Raw genomic sequence first — 15,731 nt, forward strand, 5'->3', positions numbered from 1 at the left:
ACATGTACACACACACGTACACGTACACACACACACACACACACACACACACACACACACACACACACACACACACACAGTATTTCTCATTCCTGTGGCTACTAGTGTACTCCGTGTGTCTCAGTCTTTCCTGTACTACATTCCCTATCTGCTGACCCTGGCCTAACCTGGCTGCCATCTCCTGACACGCACTTGCACCACGCAGATAGCACACCAGCCTGCTGGAAATGTGCAATGCACTGTATTGAGGAACTGGGCCACTGTAAAAATACATATATTTTTACATATATTTTAGAATAGATAAGGTAGTAGATGTAGAAAAGATTGTATACTGTATGTTATGTGCATGTACTGGATGTACTGTACTACATACAGGTATGTTTGCTGTTTGTTGGTTGTCGGCGCGCGCGCGTGTGTGTGTGTGTGTGTGTGTGTGTGTGTGTGTGTGTGTGTGTGTGTGTGTGTGTGTGTGTGTGTGTGTGTGTGTGTGTGTGTGTTTATGTGTGTGTGTGTGTGTGCGTGTGTGTATATGTATGTGTGTGTGCGTGTGTGTGTGTATGTGTGAATGTGTAAGAAGATAGAGAAAAGGGGAGAGGGAGACAGACAGGGGAGACAGACAGGGGAGACAGACAGGGTGCAAGACACAGAGGAAAGCGTCTGCCAGTGAAGCTGACTTTCCATCTGCATGGCAGTCTAGTCGTTTTATTACATTTATTAAAGTCACGCGACCAAAATGAATCGCTATTTATGACACATGCTGATCTTTGTATGCAGATATGTGCCTTTGAGATGGTGTAGGCTGCTACTTACGAGACCATAACTGTTTGCACGTGTGTGTGTGTGTGTGTGTGTGTGTGTGTGTGTGTGTGTGTGTGTGTGTGTGTGTGTGTGTGTGTGTGTGTGTGTGTGTGTAAGAGAGCGCGAAAGCATATGTGTGTGTGTGTGTGTGTGTGTGTGTGTGTGTGTGTGTGTGTGTGCGTGTGTGTGTGTGTGTGTGTGTGAGAGAGAGAGAGAGAGAGAGAGAGAGAGAGAGAGAGAGAGAGAGAGAGAGAGAGAGAGAGAGAGAGAGAGAGAGAGAGAGAGAGAGAGAGAGAGAGAGAGAGATACAAAGAGAGAGTGTGTGTGAGTGAGTGTGGTGTCGTGCCACAGTTCAAGCTGGGCTTTTTCCAGCTCCAGATGACCCGGGCCGGCACGGCAGTGAGGTATTGCAGACCACTGGGGGATCATGCACAAAAAAACAGCAGTAATGACAGAAGCAGAGACAATAAAGAGAGAGAGAGAGAGAGGGGGGCGGGGGGGGGAATAAAAGTCTGCAGCCATAACGGCAGCTCCTGAAATCAGCCAAGCTCCTGACCTGGCCCTGGCCCTGGCCCTGGCCCTGGGCCGGGGAGGGGGAGGGGGAGGAGATTTGAAATTTAAATAATGTCCCCATCTTACCGTGCCTAACGCTTGGGCAATGCTTCTAGTGTTACACACTCAAAACATATGCTGTGTGTGTCGGCCTACTGGCGATCTTTAGCACTTGGGGAATGATTGCAGAATAATACAATTCGCCTAAGGCTAACAAGTTGGGGAATGTCAGACAAGTAAAAGTGGTGGTGAAGAGTACATACTACTGATTTCACAATGGTAAACCAAAAGCCATTATGCATCAATATGTTTGGTGTGATTTACTAGACATTGTTATGGTGGTACCTCACTGTTGTTGGAAACGGTTTTATCGGTAAAGCTATTGGAAGTTGTCATTATTGTTGTCTAAATGCAAGTGTGTGTTTGATTCCCAACAGGTGATGCCTTCAGTGAGGAGATCGAGAGGAAGTTTGAAAAATATCCAGGACAGTTCAACAACCAGATCACAAATTAGCACCCCACACACACACACGTTCACTTTCTCTGAGGTGCCATTCATCCATTTCACATTGACATTTCAACAGACTTGAGCAATATCTCAATTCCTTCAGCCTTGCATCGTGTTGCCACAACACTACAACACCCACAATGCAACACCCCACAGCCACAAACAGTAGAGTATTAACATTTTTAATCGGTGCTCGTGCCAGTATGTTTTTGACAGTACAGTTGATGTGTGTACTGTATGCGTGCGTGTATTCAGGAGCTCTGTTACTTGAATAATCTGCTCCTAAGTGTTTTTCAAAGGACCATTGCTCTGTAGAAACATCTGGTAACACTTAATGTAGAATAGGGTTCAAAGGTCACTCACTAATACATGCCTTATAATTACTGTCTGTATGTCACTGTAAGTGACTTATATGACGTGTTGAAAAAAAACCTTACTATGATTACCGGTATATCAATAATAAAGGCCTTATTGGCAATGGACAAGACATTTATGAAGGCATACCTGACAAACAGGGGCTTAGGGCGTAATGTGGAACTGAGTCACCAGGGCCTCACGTGTCTGGAGGGGGGTATGATTTATTTTACATTTCTTAAAGGGGGGGGGGGGTACATTGGGGTACGCCCCTACTTACAAATCATTGAATTTGTTCAACACGTCTTGGGAGTCACAAACAGCCAGTAGGCATGTATCAGCGGTTAACAGGTCAACCCTATTCCTATCGTCTTAATGTGTATACTGTATGTGTGTGAGTGTGTCTGTATGGTCTACAGCCATTTCCTAGATGTCACTTTGAGTGATTGAATGAATGTTTTTTTTAAGCTAAAAGTCAAAACTATGAAAATGTATTGTGTTTTTTTCTGGAATATGATGTCCATTTTTCATGTCCATATTTCAGCACTGCTTGATCACAGGGATTTTAATATGCACATTCCATTTTTGTAGCCATCTTTTCTTTTTTGAAACGTTTAAATAAAATGTTAAACTTTTATTTTAAACATGTCGTGTGTGTAAGTCATAGCTGACATCTTCAGTATTTCAATAGCTGCTCCATCATTTCAGACCCCCATCTCATCCACCTCTCTGTTTGTCCCATCAGTGAATGTTCAAACAAATCAGTGTGTGTGATAAATGATGACATTTCTGCACTGTGCCCGAGAATAAAAAAAACATACATTTTGAAATGTGGAATGTTCTTGAAAACACCATGAGATGATTGCCATATGGTCTCTCTTGACAGCTAACACTTTTACCGAATAACTATTCTCTGCACAGTTTTTGTACGTCCTTTTGAAAATCATCCTTGTATTCCAAATGGTCTTAAAGGGGAAACAATAGCACAGAGAGTGGCAGGGCTGGACTGGCCATCTGGCATAGCAGGCATTTCCCGGTGGGCCCCGCACCCTCGTGGGCCCCTATTTTCATAAATGTAAGAAAAAACCTTTTTCTTTTCTTTTCAACATTTCTGAAAATAGGGGCCCACGAGGGTACGGGGCCCACCGGTGAGTCAGTTCTGTGCCGCTAATTATGAGGGGCCCCTTTAAGCCAAAAGTGGCCGGGCCCTATTTCTCGCCCAGTCTAGCCCTGGAGAGAGGTATAAACACAGCCAGCCCTCTAGCAACATTGTAGGACATTGATGTAATTTGTTTTACTGCCGATTTCAAATACCAACAAACCCAAGCAAAATAGCTCAGAGGCTTCAAGACGGAAACTGGAACCGCACTTTTAACTTGAACCATTATCCATGTCAGCAATTGTTTTGATGAGAAAGGTCTGTCTGAAACACTCCGCCACATTGAGGTTTAGACAGAAAGCCAGAGAGAGTGTTGTCTATATTTTACATATTTAATGCACATATTTCTAGAATCCAGTGGTTATGAGAAATAAACTGTTTCCATAGACTTAAAATGCTAAAACATACGCTCCCAACATGTCATAACTATAATGTTAAGTAACATTCTTACATAAAGTCACAGTTTCTTACTGAGTTAAGTAATCTTAACATCTTCCTGGCTCAACCCCAAAGCCTGAAGTATAAATGTCAAGTTAGAAATGTCCACTTGTGTGTAATACAAAAAGTCCTACAGGATACAGTTTGTAGTCATAAATACTTTTTTGTTTATTCCTTCAGAGGAAATACTGCTTGGTGATGAGTGCTGTGAAATGGCAAGCCCTGGAAAAGAAGCAGATCTTTGGGTATACATGTACTCACTGTTCCCACATGGTTTGGTGTACCTGCAACACTTTCTTAATGCTACTTGTCTTTCATCTCTTCTTTCTGTCAATAACACAAGCCTTGCAATCGGTCTACATTAGCACCACTGAAGTCTCTTCTGAAAAAGAGTCTTGAACAGAACATTAAAAACCACCAGCCAACCAAGTGGCCACCAGCTCATTTCTCATCCCGTTTCTCCAGTCCACCACCTTGTTTTAGGCACCTTCTTTTATCTTCATAAAATTTCCTCTGCTGTCCCACAGAAGTCTCTCTTTCACGTCTCTCTACCTCGATACGAAATTCTTCTCATTCTTCTTTCTTCATTATATCGTCAAAGTGAGTAATCCTTCCACTTCTTCCCGTCTAGTCTAGTCTGTGGGTGAATGGCGCGAGTTGATGAGGTCACTCTGTGTATTCTGGAGTCATGTGCAGCATGAGCAGGTCTTCTCCTCTCCTGATCACCATGCTGATGGAGTCGTGGTTCCTCACTGCGTTGTAGATCTCCTCCGAGGTGTTCACCTTGGTGCCGTTGATCTCCACCACCACGTCCCCGGGCTTCATGCCGGCTCTGAAAACACAGGAAATAGGAAGTGACATCAGATGTTAATGGTCAGAGCAGTAATGGGGGTTTACTAGGGCTGCATTCCTTTATCGCCCCGTCTTGGAGTTATGAGGAGGCTGTGGAGCAACATGTACTAATATAGCCCTCTTCTGCTAACCTATTATCTAAAAGTGAGCCAACCCATAAATGAATGCAGCATAAATAAATAAAAACTACATCTTGCTGCATTGCTCAGCCTTTCTCCAGCCAACAAGATGAAATGTCAAGAATGCTTCAATGCTCAAGGGTGAAAAAAAATTGTAGTGTAAATATCTGGAATCTGGAGGACATTATTGCAGGGACTGAACCTAAAGCAAGAGACAAAGTCTTTTTAGAGTAGAGTTTCTTTTGAAAGCATTGTTAGGTTATGGTAATATATTTTACTGTTCTTGTCGAATATGAGGGGATCAATATCTGGGGCAAAAGCAAAAGGTGGATATCCCATATCATTGCTAGCCTGACAAGTGTGACTAAATGTGAGATTTCTGTGAATATTTAGTCTGGGTCCTATCAATGAGACATCGCAAGATTGTTGACGGGAACAACCTGTTGTTTTTCAAACTGTGTCAGTGCCTATTGGCCAGCGCTTTGTCGTCACTCCCTCAAATCCCCGTTCGCATTGCATCCAAAGATTCAAAACAAATCATATCAAGTCTGCTGCGTCGTGATTGGCCAGCCAGTTTCAGGGCCTAAGGCATTGTCCGAGGCTAGACCCACTCGCAGGCAAAAATGATTTTGGCCGCTGGTGGGTGGGGCTAGTTTACTATTCCATACCACTGCTGCTCACCTGTGTGCTGGGGAGCCGGTGATGACTCGATGTATGAGGATGCCATGGCTGACCTCAGGAAACTTATGGTCACGCATCTTCAGTTCATCGATGATGCTGGAATACACACACACACACACACACACACACACACACACACACACACACACACACACACACACACACACACACACACACACACACACACACACACACACACACACACACACACACACACACACACACACACACACACACACACACACACACACACACACACCATAAGTATGCAGAATGACTCTATGGGTATTTCTCAAATGGCACATTCAGGCCAATTGCACATTCAGCCCGATCCTGCACCTAATCGCAAACCGGCCGTCGTGCCCATGCCACAGATCATAGCAGATCTTTGCAATGCGAACTGCAAAATACTTGTTTTTTTCTCTGCGAACCGTGACGACAGCAGGTTCATCCAGGTAATACAGTCACGTGGGGAAAAAGTTCAGAGCCCGATATAAACACGGGCGGTTCGCATATAAGCACTTTAGTGCCGAACATATCTGGTGCGGGCACCAGCACCGGCTCCGTTCTGATCGGCCTGAAAACCCTAAAAGTGAAGTGTCCTTGCCTTACTATGATGAGTAATGCCCATTTTTTTGTGGATTATTAATAATTGGATACATCGGGCGCAAATGGGCATTACCCATCCTAGCAGGGCTGGGACACTTCACTATGAGAAATACCTGCTATGTACTGTACACCTGTCTGTTGTGTACTGTACTGTCACACCTCTACACACTGTTGGTCATAATGGACTATACAGTACCTGGGTGTAAGAGTGAGCATCATCACTCCAATGTATCTGCGTTTTCCTCCTGTATCCCCAAACCACGACTCTGTAATAGAACAGACACACAGACACAACTTAGTAAAAAGCCCTCTGAACATCATGGAGCCGTCCAGGAAATCAAAATCTTCAACATCTGCTCAACCTGGGTCATATTCCAACCCTACCCCATCTTGGTCTCTCTCTGACTGTTTACTTTCCTATCATAACAAAGGAAAAAAGCCTGAAAAATATGAAAATATAAAGATCCAAATAGTCTAATCATGAAGCATCACTCTAGGAATACCAGGTTCTACAGAGTAAATAATAAGGTTTTTTTTAGGACTTTCATGCTTTTATTTTGACAGGATAATGAAAACTAGACAGGAGACAAATGGGATAGATGGGGTAGGGTTAGGAAATGACTCAGGCCAGAATTGTACCTAGGTCCCCAAGGGCAATGTTGCGTGTATATGGTGGTACAGGTCTTAGGGTGGGTAGGAGGGTTGACTCGTCCAGTACTCACTCTGCTTGTCTGCCGAGCGGTCCAGGAAAACCTGCAGTCTGTCGGAGGGAATGGCAAACGAAATCCCAGCTGTCACCTTCATGGTGTTGATGCCAATGACCTCACCATCCTGCAGGACACACGAGCCGTTTGGCCAGACAGAAGCTAGTTGTCAGGTCCCAGTGGATAAACCAGAACTCTGGCCATTTCACTGGGATTCATTCTACCCTCCACTTGACCTGTGCATGCAGGGCTTGACATTAACTTTTTCACCCATTGGCCACTGTGGTTTTCCAGAGTCACTAGCCATTAAAGAATTCCACTAGCCACAGATTTTATATATTTTTCTTTATCATGATAATGCATGTCTAACCTCAGAAGATCATGTGCTAAAGCTAGATGAGTGTACATGGAAGTATATCAAGCAAATAGAAACTGTTACTTTTACTGTTACTGCTGCTTTTTCTTGAACTTATACAAACAATTGATACACAAGGGGCAAACAACAGAATATAGGCTACTATGATACGCATGTCATACCAAGGAATAAGCTACCTGCCAAATGGGCTGCATGCATGACTGTTCTCACTACCCCAGCAATTTAACACACACAAAACAATTCCAATGTACAGACTGTCCCAAAAAATTACAAATAATTGTGCTGAAAATGCTTATTAAAATGCATTTGATTTTCAAAATTGCATTATGCATTGCACTTCATTGATGTATAACATGTAAAAGAATTTATAAACATCCTTTTCTTGTTTTCTAAACATCCTTTTCCTTTTCTTCTTGGCACTACTGATAACAGCAGTGGAATAGCAATGGAATTGAACACATCATGAAACAATTTTCTTGCTATTTGCAGGCATTCAAATGCCTGCTCTAAATTCAGCGACTCTTTCAGGTCTCATAGCACAGACTTTAGATGTCAATTTGAGAACAAACAGTGACAAAACAATACTTGCAATACAAACAATAATTATTTAACTTTTGTTATATTTTTGAAAAATGAAATGTATTTGAATAAACACCTCCACAAGTATGCATCATGCATACGTCTTCGGGACAAACTGTACAAGAAGACTAACAAAGGTAAGATGGCATGCGTGTCAAAAAGTGATACTGTGCCATTTTTGGAAATAAGCTCCTATTACACCTCTTGTGTCAAATGATTGAGTTTTGCCTGTCTCCTGTACTTCCAGCTGTTTTCTAAGTATGCCAGTGCACATTTTACCTCCAAGCTAACAATTAACATTGAATCCTATGAGACCAGCTAGCCGCCAGCTGATCTCATGGACTTCAATGTTAGTTGCTAGCATGAAGGTAAAATTTCAACTGCCGTACACTGAAAACAATGAAAAGTACAGTAGAAAGGTAAAACTCGATAATTTAACTCAAGGGGAGGTGTAATATGAGTCTATTTCCAAAAATATAGTATAGCACAGTATAGGCAAGATTGCATGTGTGTGTTACAGCAAGATTACATTTGCGTTGTGTTGCATCATGTCATCATGAGCATGCGTCATGACTCACCAGGTTGATCAGCGGGCCACCGGAGTTTCCAAACTGAAGTGAGAAAACAAAACAAGCGTGTCTCGTGAGAATGACACACCTGTCAGAGGGACTTTTGTCTATTACGCAATACACACCTCTACACAACAAACAAACACTAAGGTCTGCTCTACACTGCCCTCTTTAGCATGGTCCCGGTCACAACAAAACATTTATGCAAAAAATCTCCAGGGTCAAGAGTTTACAGGAGGACATAAAGGGTTGTATATTATAGATCACCAGTGACTATACACTTTGGGTACAAATCATCTCTGGTAGTTGTTCAGAATGATCAGCATTAAGAACACTGACCAGTTTCCAGGCAATCCTTCAGCAAGTGAGACCATTGCTGTAAACACCAGCACCAGCTCCCCTTAAAATGCTTACACACAATATACAGATAGGTTGACAGTTCATACAGATCACCCGACTAACATTTGATTAAGTCTACTCCGAAATGCATCCCAAAGTGTTTCCTATGATCCTAGATTTACTGGAAACTGTTGCCTATTTGGAGACGATTCTTGTCTCTAGTCGAGTGACTGGCAACCAGGTTTGGTGAGTGAGTAAAATGTTGCTTGTCTTGCTAAGTGACAGCGAGCCAGGTATGCTGAGTGACTTACGTCTAGGGCTGCACAATATATCAAAAATGTATCGATATCGCGATATCAATAATGGCGATATATGTGTATCGCAACAATGACTTAATTATATATAACAAAAAAAAACATGTTCTGTGCCGTCCAATCAGTAGCTGAATGTCAACATATGTGCGAGAAGTCGGCCACGACCAAAGCCGTGCCCCCTCACAGACAGACAAATTATTGACAAGAAAAACACTCTGATATATTTCTAAATATTGTTTAAATATCGTTATTGAGGTATTGCATGCTATTATCGAGTATCGTTTTTTTTCTGATATTGTGCAGCCCTACTTACGTCGATGGCGGCGTCGGTCTGGATGTAGTCCATGTTGTGGTTGGAGAGGCCCAGCTCCTTGCTGCCGCGCTGGGCCGAGCTGACGATGCCGGAGGTGATGGTGTTGCGCAGGGCGAAGGGGCTCCCCATGGCCACCACAAACTCCCCCTGACGCACCTCCGACGACTTGCCCAGGCGCAGCGTTGGCAACGGATGCTGCACGGAGGAGGAGGAGGAAGAAAAGAGAAATGAGTGTAAGTTACAAGGTGTAGTGCTGGCAAAAGATACTACAGCAGAGGAGAATGTGGGAGGGTGAAAAGCCAGAGAAGTTTAAATTCAAGGTGTAGGGCTGGCCATGGATACTACCCTGATGAGGATTAGAGGGAGGAAGAGCGAAGAAAAGGGGAACAAAGTTCAAACTCAAGGTGCAGGGTTGACAAGGGGATGTTACAGAGATGACAGGGATGAGGAGGAGAGGGGGGAAAGGGACACAAGTTTAAATTCAAGGTGCAGGGCTGGCAACGGATGCTACACAGAGGTGGAAGAGGGAAGAAAAAAAAGAAACAAGCTTTAATTCAAGGTGCAGTGATGGGAAGGAATGCTACCAGGAAAAGAGAGCAGAGAAGAGGAACAAGGTGGGGGGGATGGAAAGGGGTGCTACGGGGAGGAGGAGGAGGACGAGGAGGAGGCGGACGAGAGGAACAAGTTCGAATTCCAAGTTCGAGTACAGTGTCGAGTTCCAGTCCAGTGTTGTGGAGAATCAATCACAATGGAGGATTCCAGCGGTGGAATACACTTCACAGCTGTCAACACCCCAGAGCAATGAATACCTAAAGTTGTTGTTTATTGATGGCTATTTTAACTTTAGGAATGTCAATAAACAGATTTTTATGAGAAACTGTGTCCCGAGAAATGCAAAAATTCTTTGGGGTGATGTTGGCAGCGCACTATGGCCCTCTTCCACAAATGGGTTTGTTTACATGCCCATGGAGACGCAGTCCAACCTGCCTGGGTCATGTGTGTCCCTTCCTGTCCCTATCTTCACTGTCCTGTCTCTATAATGGCTACAAAATGCCCAAAGAAAATACATGTATAGGTTTCTGATTTTTGAGTTTCTGTTTAGCTGGGTAAATAAAGATGCTCACCCACTTAGCTAAAGCACTGACATTTTTATGTGAATCATGGATGGGTGTTTTTGGTAACGCTCGTGGGGTCAGTGTTTTTGAGTTTATTAAGTTCAGTTAAATGAGTTCATTTTGTTCTGCCAAGTCAATAAAAAGGTACTTACCCTGGGGTTTATTTTGATGGTGGCGATGTCTGCCACCTGATCCACGTCCTGCACGGTGGCGTTGTAGGATTCCCCGTTGGTCAGCTTGACCCTCACGCCCCGTTTGTTGGCCACAACGTGCGCATTGGTGACGATGAGGCCGTCGCTGCTGATGATAAATCCGGAGCCGTTGGAGATGGCCACTTCCCTACCTGAGAAAGGGTGCCTGTCATGGCATGACAAGGCAAAATACATTGAATCAGTAGGCTACAATGAATGGACAGACAACACAGGCTACAATGAAATATACAAAGGGTGCACTGGCTAAGTCAGACAAAACAAAACTATATGGAAGTAGGCCTACTGTTTATGACACTAAACAATGACACCCAAGTGACATAAATACCCAATATAGTGGAGCTTTTTTTTTTTTTTTTACCTTCCAACAATCTCGATGTACACAACAGCAGGGGTCGATTTCTCCACGACATCTGCGATGAAGTTGTATTTGTATCTCGGACTGTCTGGTTTGAATGGCGAGGCGCAGTGCGCAGTGGGGAGAACGTTTTTCAGTATCGAGTCAGTAAGTCCCGAAAGTCTGTTTTCTAACAGAACACTGCTGTCTTTGCGTTTGCTGTGGTATGCTAGGGCTGCACCAGCACCGAAAACTCCGAGGCCAAGTGCAACTGAACTGAGGAGAGTTGGTCGGCTTGAGGAACTGTCACCGTCGCCTCTGGAACTTTGGTTTGTTGTTGAGTGTTGATCACTTTTGTCCCGATGTGTTCCAGCTGATGTTGACCCAGAACAATGTCTGGAAACTTTCACAGAAATTGAATTAGACTGACCGCTGTGTTCTTGTACAACCCTCGTGATTGTCCGTAGTAGACGATAATGTCCTTGCATTACGTGCCTTGTTGCCATGTTGCATCAGTTTCTTCGAAGTGGGAATCCACAATTCACACAGCGTAAACTGTGCCGATGTGCTGACAAGTGTGGCAGCTCGTGAACTATTTGCTACCCCAAGTAAGTTGTGTTAATTAACTGTCAAGACTTGGTAGTTGCACTTTTCATACCTCGTATGACAGGGGTTTTCTGCTGTTTGACAACACCCGGAAGTAATGACGTGCGGTGTGTTGAGAGCGCATGTCTGGGCATGCCTTGTTTTCCATGGTCTTATCTGTTCAAAATAGAAGTTACAGTAGAGCGTACATGTGCACAGTGGGCATGTTAGGGTGGCCCATTCAACTTTTTGCAGTTCACCAATAGGTCACTAATCTTCCATTAACGTAACCATTTAATTCACTCATTGTGCTGAATGCATTTTCACATTCATAAAAGCCTGTGGTCATCACGGCATCTCTCAGTGAATAGTCAACTCACCAGTTGACAGCAGATGGCGCCATTATTTTAGTCGGAGCTCTCGCAGACCTTCATAAATTCCATAAGTGGGGCAAAATAGATGCAATAGTTACAGTCCAGTTCCACGTATTTCAAATTATTTGTTTTTATATTTCCAATTCAGCCAGGTGATTGTCTGGTTGAATGATCACCTGGTTGAATTGGACAGGTAAAACAAGGTAGGTAATTTGAAATATGTGGCACTGGATTGTAAATGAATCCATTTATGTGCCTATACACATTGTCATCATAATTGTTGTAATTTTTGAATGTTTAAAATATGGACTTTGCAGGGTTAAGAGCATAGCCTACTCAGTAGGCCTACCAGGTGTGCTGTAAAGTATTGGTAGGCTAGGAGGGCAGAACCTTACTGGGCGCAGAGGCGATTCTAGGGTAATGTGGGGCCCCAAGCGAAAATTCAAAAGAATGAACATTTGGAACAAAATTGCCACTACCATAGTAAAGTGTGAGCTGTTATTCACTATATTGGGGCTTGAGGGCCCCAAGCGGCTGCCTGCCTAGCCTGGTGACAAGATGCGCCTCTGCCTGGGCGAATAGCCGACTGTTGACTCCGCCAGGTGGAGTGCAAGGATGGCGTCGCCAGGCTAGCAGAACCTTACCTGAGGCTCCTTTTTTTAGGCGGCCTATAGGCTACACATGCCACGTGATGTGGACACGCAGAACCGCATACAACACATTCAATTTGTTAATTAGTACATTTGTGCAATATTATTTCAACTCTCAGAGAGGAGGGTCAAAACTATTCATGTTAAAACACTGTAAGTGCACCACGCTGCACAATTTACTGTGCACTTAATTTTCTGAACTATGCCGCATTAGACTAGAAAGGCCTACAGCACTGTCGCAGCAACACTCACCTTACCTTACCTACTCATCAGCTGAATAGTGAACTTAGATACATTGATGTGACATTAAAGCTCACATTCTGTTTTTTTATGCTGTTAACTAGCCTATAGATATACAGTACATACAAAATATGAGATGCCTGTCAGCTACCCTGGCCCATAGATTGTAAGCTGCCTGAGTATACAGTATTTTGGTGAATACTTTTTCTGTAGAACTACAGCTCATTAATCTTGACAAATTACGATCCATGATGACAATGGGGATATTAAACTGAACATGATTTGAGTCCTGATGTGGAACAGAATAATGGCCTGTGAACGGGCTGTTGGACCTCAAACCTTACCTCCCATCTTCAGAATTAGGCCCTACAAGATGTCTTAGCCCTTCATTTACACAAATGATTACATGCCAGCTATCACACGTTTGGGACTTCAGTGATCTTGTGAAGTGCAGCAGAGTGGAACTTTTGCAGTCCTGTGCATGCCCTCAAGCCATGAGGGAAAACTGGAGTCATCTACTGCCCTCTAACGGTGAGACATTGGAAACACTACAGGAGATGGCTCACAAGATATTATCAAAGATGTCCAATATGGTAAACAAGATCAAAAGCAGCACATGTGTCACCAATACAATAAAGTGGGATCAAGTCCAGTCTCAGAAATGGCCAGGACTTTCCATTGAACTTAATTCATTCTGAGCCCCTGATACTCTAAAGGCCCTTTAGTCAGAGGCGGACTTTCCATTAGGCCAACCTAGGCAATTGCCTAGGGCCCGGCCAAATCTGTCCCCTAAAGGGGCCCCAACTGTCACATCAGGTTGCAGTAAACACACTAAAATAGGCTTTGTCACATATGCAAAGTAATTGAAGATATATACAAGACAAAACACTTAAATAGCAGCAAAACACAGAATTATGTTGATAATGACTTTTGAGGGCCCCGTGGTGATATTTTGTCTAGGGCGCCAAAATAGCTAGATCCACCTCTTCCTTTAGTAAAGGGACATGGTAGCCGTAAGGCTTATAGAACCTTACATCACCTTGATTCCGGAAGAAACTCCTTATGACCCGTCTCCTCCTTATCATTTGACTCTGATATTACACAACTTATCAATACTATAGTCATCATTACCTCCGCCAAGGGTGGAGGTTATGTGATCGTCTGGGGTTGTGTGTGTGTTCGTTACGCCTGGGTTTGTGTGTTCGTTATTGTATGTTCGCTGCTATTTCGCGGCCTGCCACAAGGTGGCCGAGGTGAATTGAGCTATGACAGGGCGTGCCTGCGAGGTGGATTGATGGACAGTGACCACAGCCAGAACGTAGGCTATTACGCGCGGCTTTGCTGTGCCTACATGGCTGCGTAGCCTATAGCACACCAAATGATAATATAATATGGCACACATATCGTTGCAGAGTGTTTGCCCTGTCAACCATATCAGCTTTCGCGGAGTTAATTGTTCTCCGATGTTTCCCTGCTCAGTTGAAATTCACGAAGGGTGGAGATAATATTAACTAGAAATGCACCCAGAGTGTGCAGACCTCCGCCATGGACGTTAAGTTTGTTTTTAAACACATAGGCCTACAGTAGGATATTTGTGTCATGCTGTGGTCATTTATGCAGGTTTATACACACCATTAGTGTGTTCAGAGAATGAAACAGTCAAGTTGTAACTAGATTATATGTGGTTTTTTTTTATAATTACCATGTCCTTGATAAACTGTGGTCTGTTTTGTTCACCTGTGATTGTGGTATTGGCAAAGTGCTACATGCTATAGCCTATTGTGAACTTACTATGCACTGTCCTATAAATGCACTTATTGAAGGTCAGAAGTTGCTGGTCACATGATTGGCAGCATGCCCGTATTACCATTTAAAATTTCACAGCTATTTCATATCACACTTTAAAGACTAAGTGGAATTATACCAATTGTATCAGCCTAATCCAGCCTTGTGCTAGGCTACAAGATAAAAAATAAACCTGCTTTGAAAACTTGTGATCACGCGCTAATAGAACTATTAGTGATTAGTGAAGGGAATGTAATGACCAACAAAACTGAAACAACCACAGACAACCGTATCTGGTTAGGCCTATTTTTTTTTGCCTACGATGGTTGTCATGGGCTAGGCTACTGGTTCTTCTGTCGGCTGAAGCGTGAAGCGGCATTTCCTTCACTATCACCTAATCATATGAGGCGCCGCCTAGCCAATATGTCAGGAATTGCATACACATCACCGCTAAAAGCTTGCACGTACCTTACTTTTCCTCGCACATCACCCCTAAAAGCTTGCACGTACCTTACTTTTCCTCGCACATCACCGCTAAAAGCTTGCACGTACATTACTTTTCCTCGCACATGCACCCGAAAGGTTTGCACGTACACTGTTATTTGCTTGCACTCGAACAGGAAAACGTTGTGCATACGCCACATTTTCATGCACGCAGTAACAAAAATCTCACACACAAACTACTTTGACCTCGCACACACACCACTTTTGCCTCTCACACATACACACATTACACTCATACGCACAATACTTTTATTTGCACATGCACGCCAAACGCTCACACATAATTAGACTTTACTTCGCACATATCCCACTTTTCTATGCACATACACCCTTAAAGCTCGCACACATACCAGTGTTACTACGCACATGCTTGACTTTTCCCTCACGCACATACCACTTTTTTCACACACATCACTACCATTCAAAATCGAGATTTCAGATGGTGTTTATGACAGGGAAATGGTATGTGTGCGACGACGTTAGTGTTGTGTGTCTCTGAGAAAGTGGTGTGTGTGTGTGTGTATGTAAGTTGTAGTGTGTCACACAAAAAGTGTTGTGTGTGCGAGCTAACATGTAAATTAAGGGCCGAGCTCCGCCCAGGTGCCAGCTCATTATGCAAATGCAGACCGAGTAAAGAAAACATTGAATATTCTGACCATTCTGAACGT

At 43.5% G+C, this 15,731-nt stretch overlaps 2 protein-coding genes across 5 annotated transcripts in view; one reads left to right on the top strand and one right to left on the bottom strand.

The window, feature by feature from the left end:
- The window catches only part of loxl3b (lysyl oxidase-like 3b), a 36,985-nt gene extending 34,533 nt beyond the window's left edge, over positions 1-2,452 (top strand). For 3 of the 4 annotated variants that reach the window (XM_063184083.1, XM_063184084.1, XM_063184086.1), the window contains one exon: positions 1,788-2,452. In XM_063184083.1, coding sequence (XP_063040153.1) covers positions 1,788-1,864 — 77 coding nt within the window. In that variant the 3' untranslated portion in view covers positions 1,865-2,452. The remainder of the gene's footprint in view (positions 1-1,787) is intronic. The other variant, XM_063184085.1, reaches the window with a different exon arrangement.
- Positions 2,453-2,465: 13 nt separating this feature from the next.
- On the bottom strand, positions 2,466-11,624 carry LOC134435220 (serine protease HTRA2, mitochondrial-like). Its single transcript, XM_063184087.1, has 8 exons — positions 10,950-11,624; positions 10,532-10,736; positions 9,265-9,459; positions 8,308-8,340; positions 6,793-6,901; positions 6,267-6,336; positions 5,462-5,557; positions 2,466-4,641 (listed from the first exon to the last, which is right to left on the bottom strand). Exons 1-8 carry the CDS (start codon positions 11,429-11,431, stop codon positions 4,476-4,478), a joined length of 1,356 nt encoding a protein of 451 aa, XP_063040157.1. The 5' UTR covers positions 11,432-11,624; the 3' UTR covers positions 2,466-4,475.
- Positions 11,625-15,731: the final 4,107 nt, after the last annotated feature.

This window comes from Engraulis encrasicolus, chromosome 19 (genome assembly GCF_034702125.1).
Source record: "Engraulis encrasicolus isolate BLACKSEA-1 chromosome 19, IST_EnEncr_1.0, whole genome shotgun sequence".
NCBI classification, from domain to species: Eukaryota; Metazoa; Chordata; class Actinopteri; order Clupeiformes; family Engraulidae; genus Engraulis; species Engraulis encrasicolus.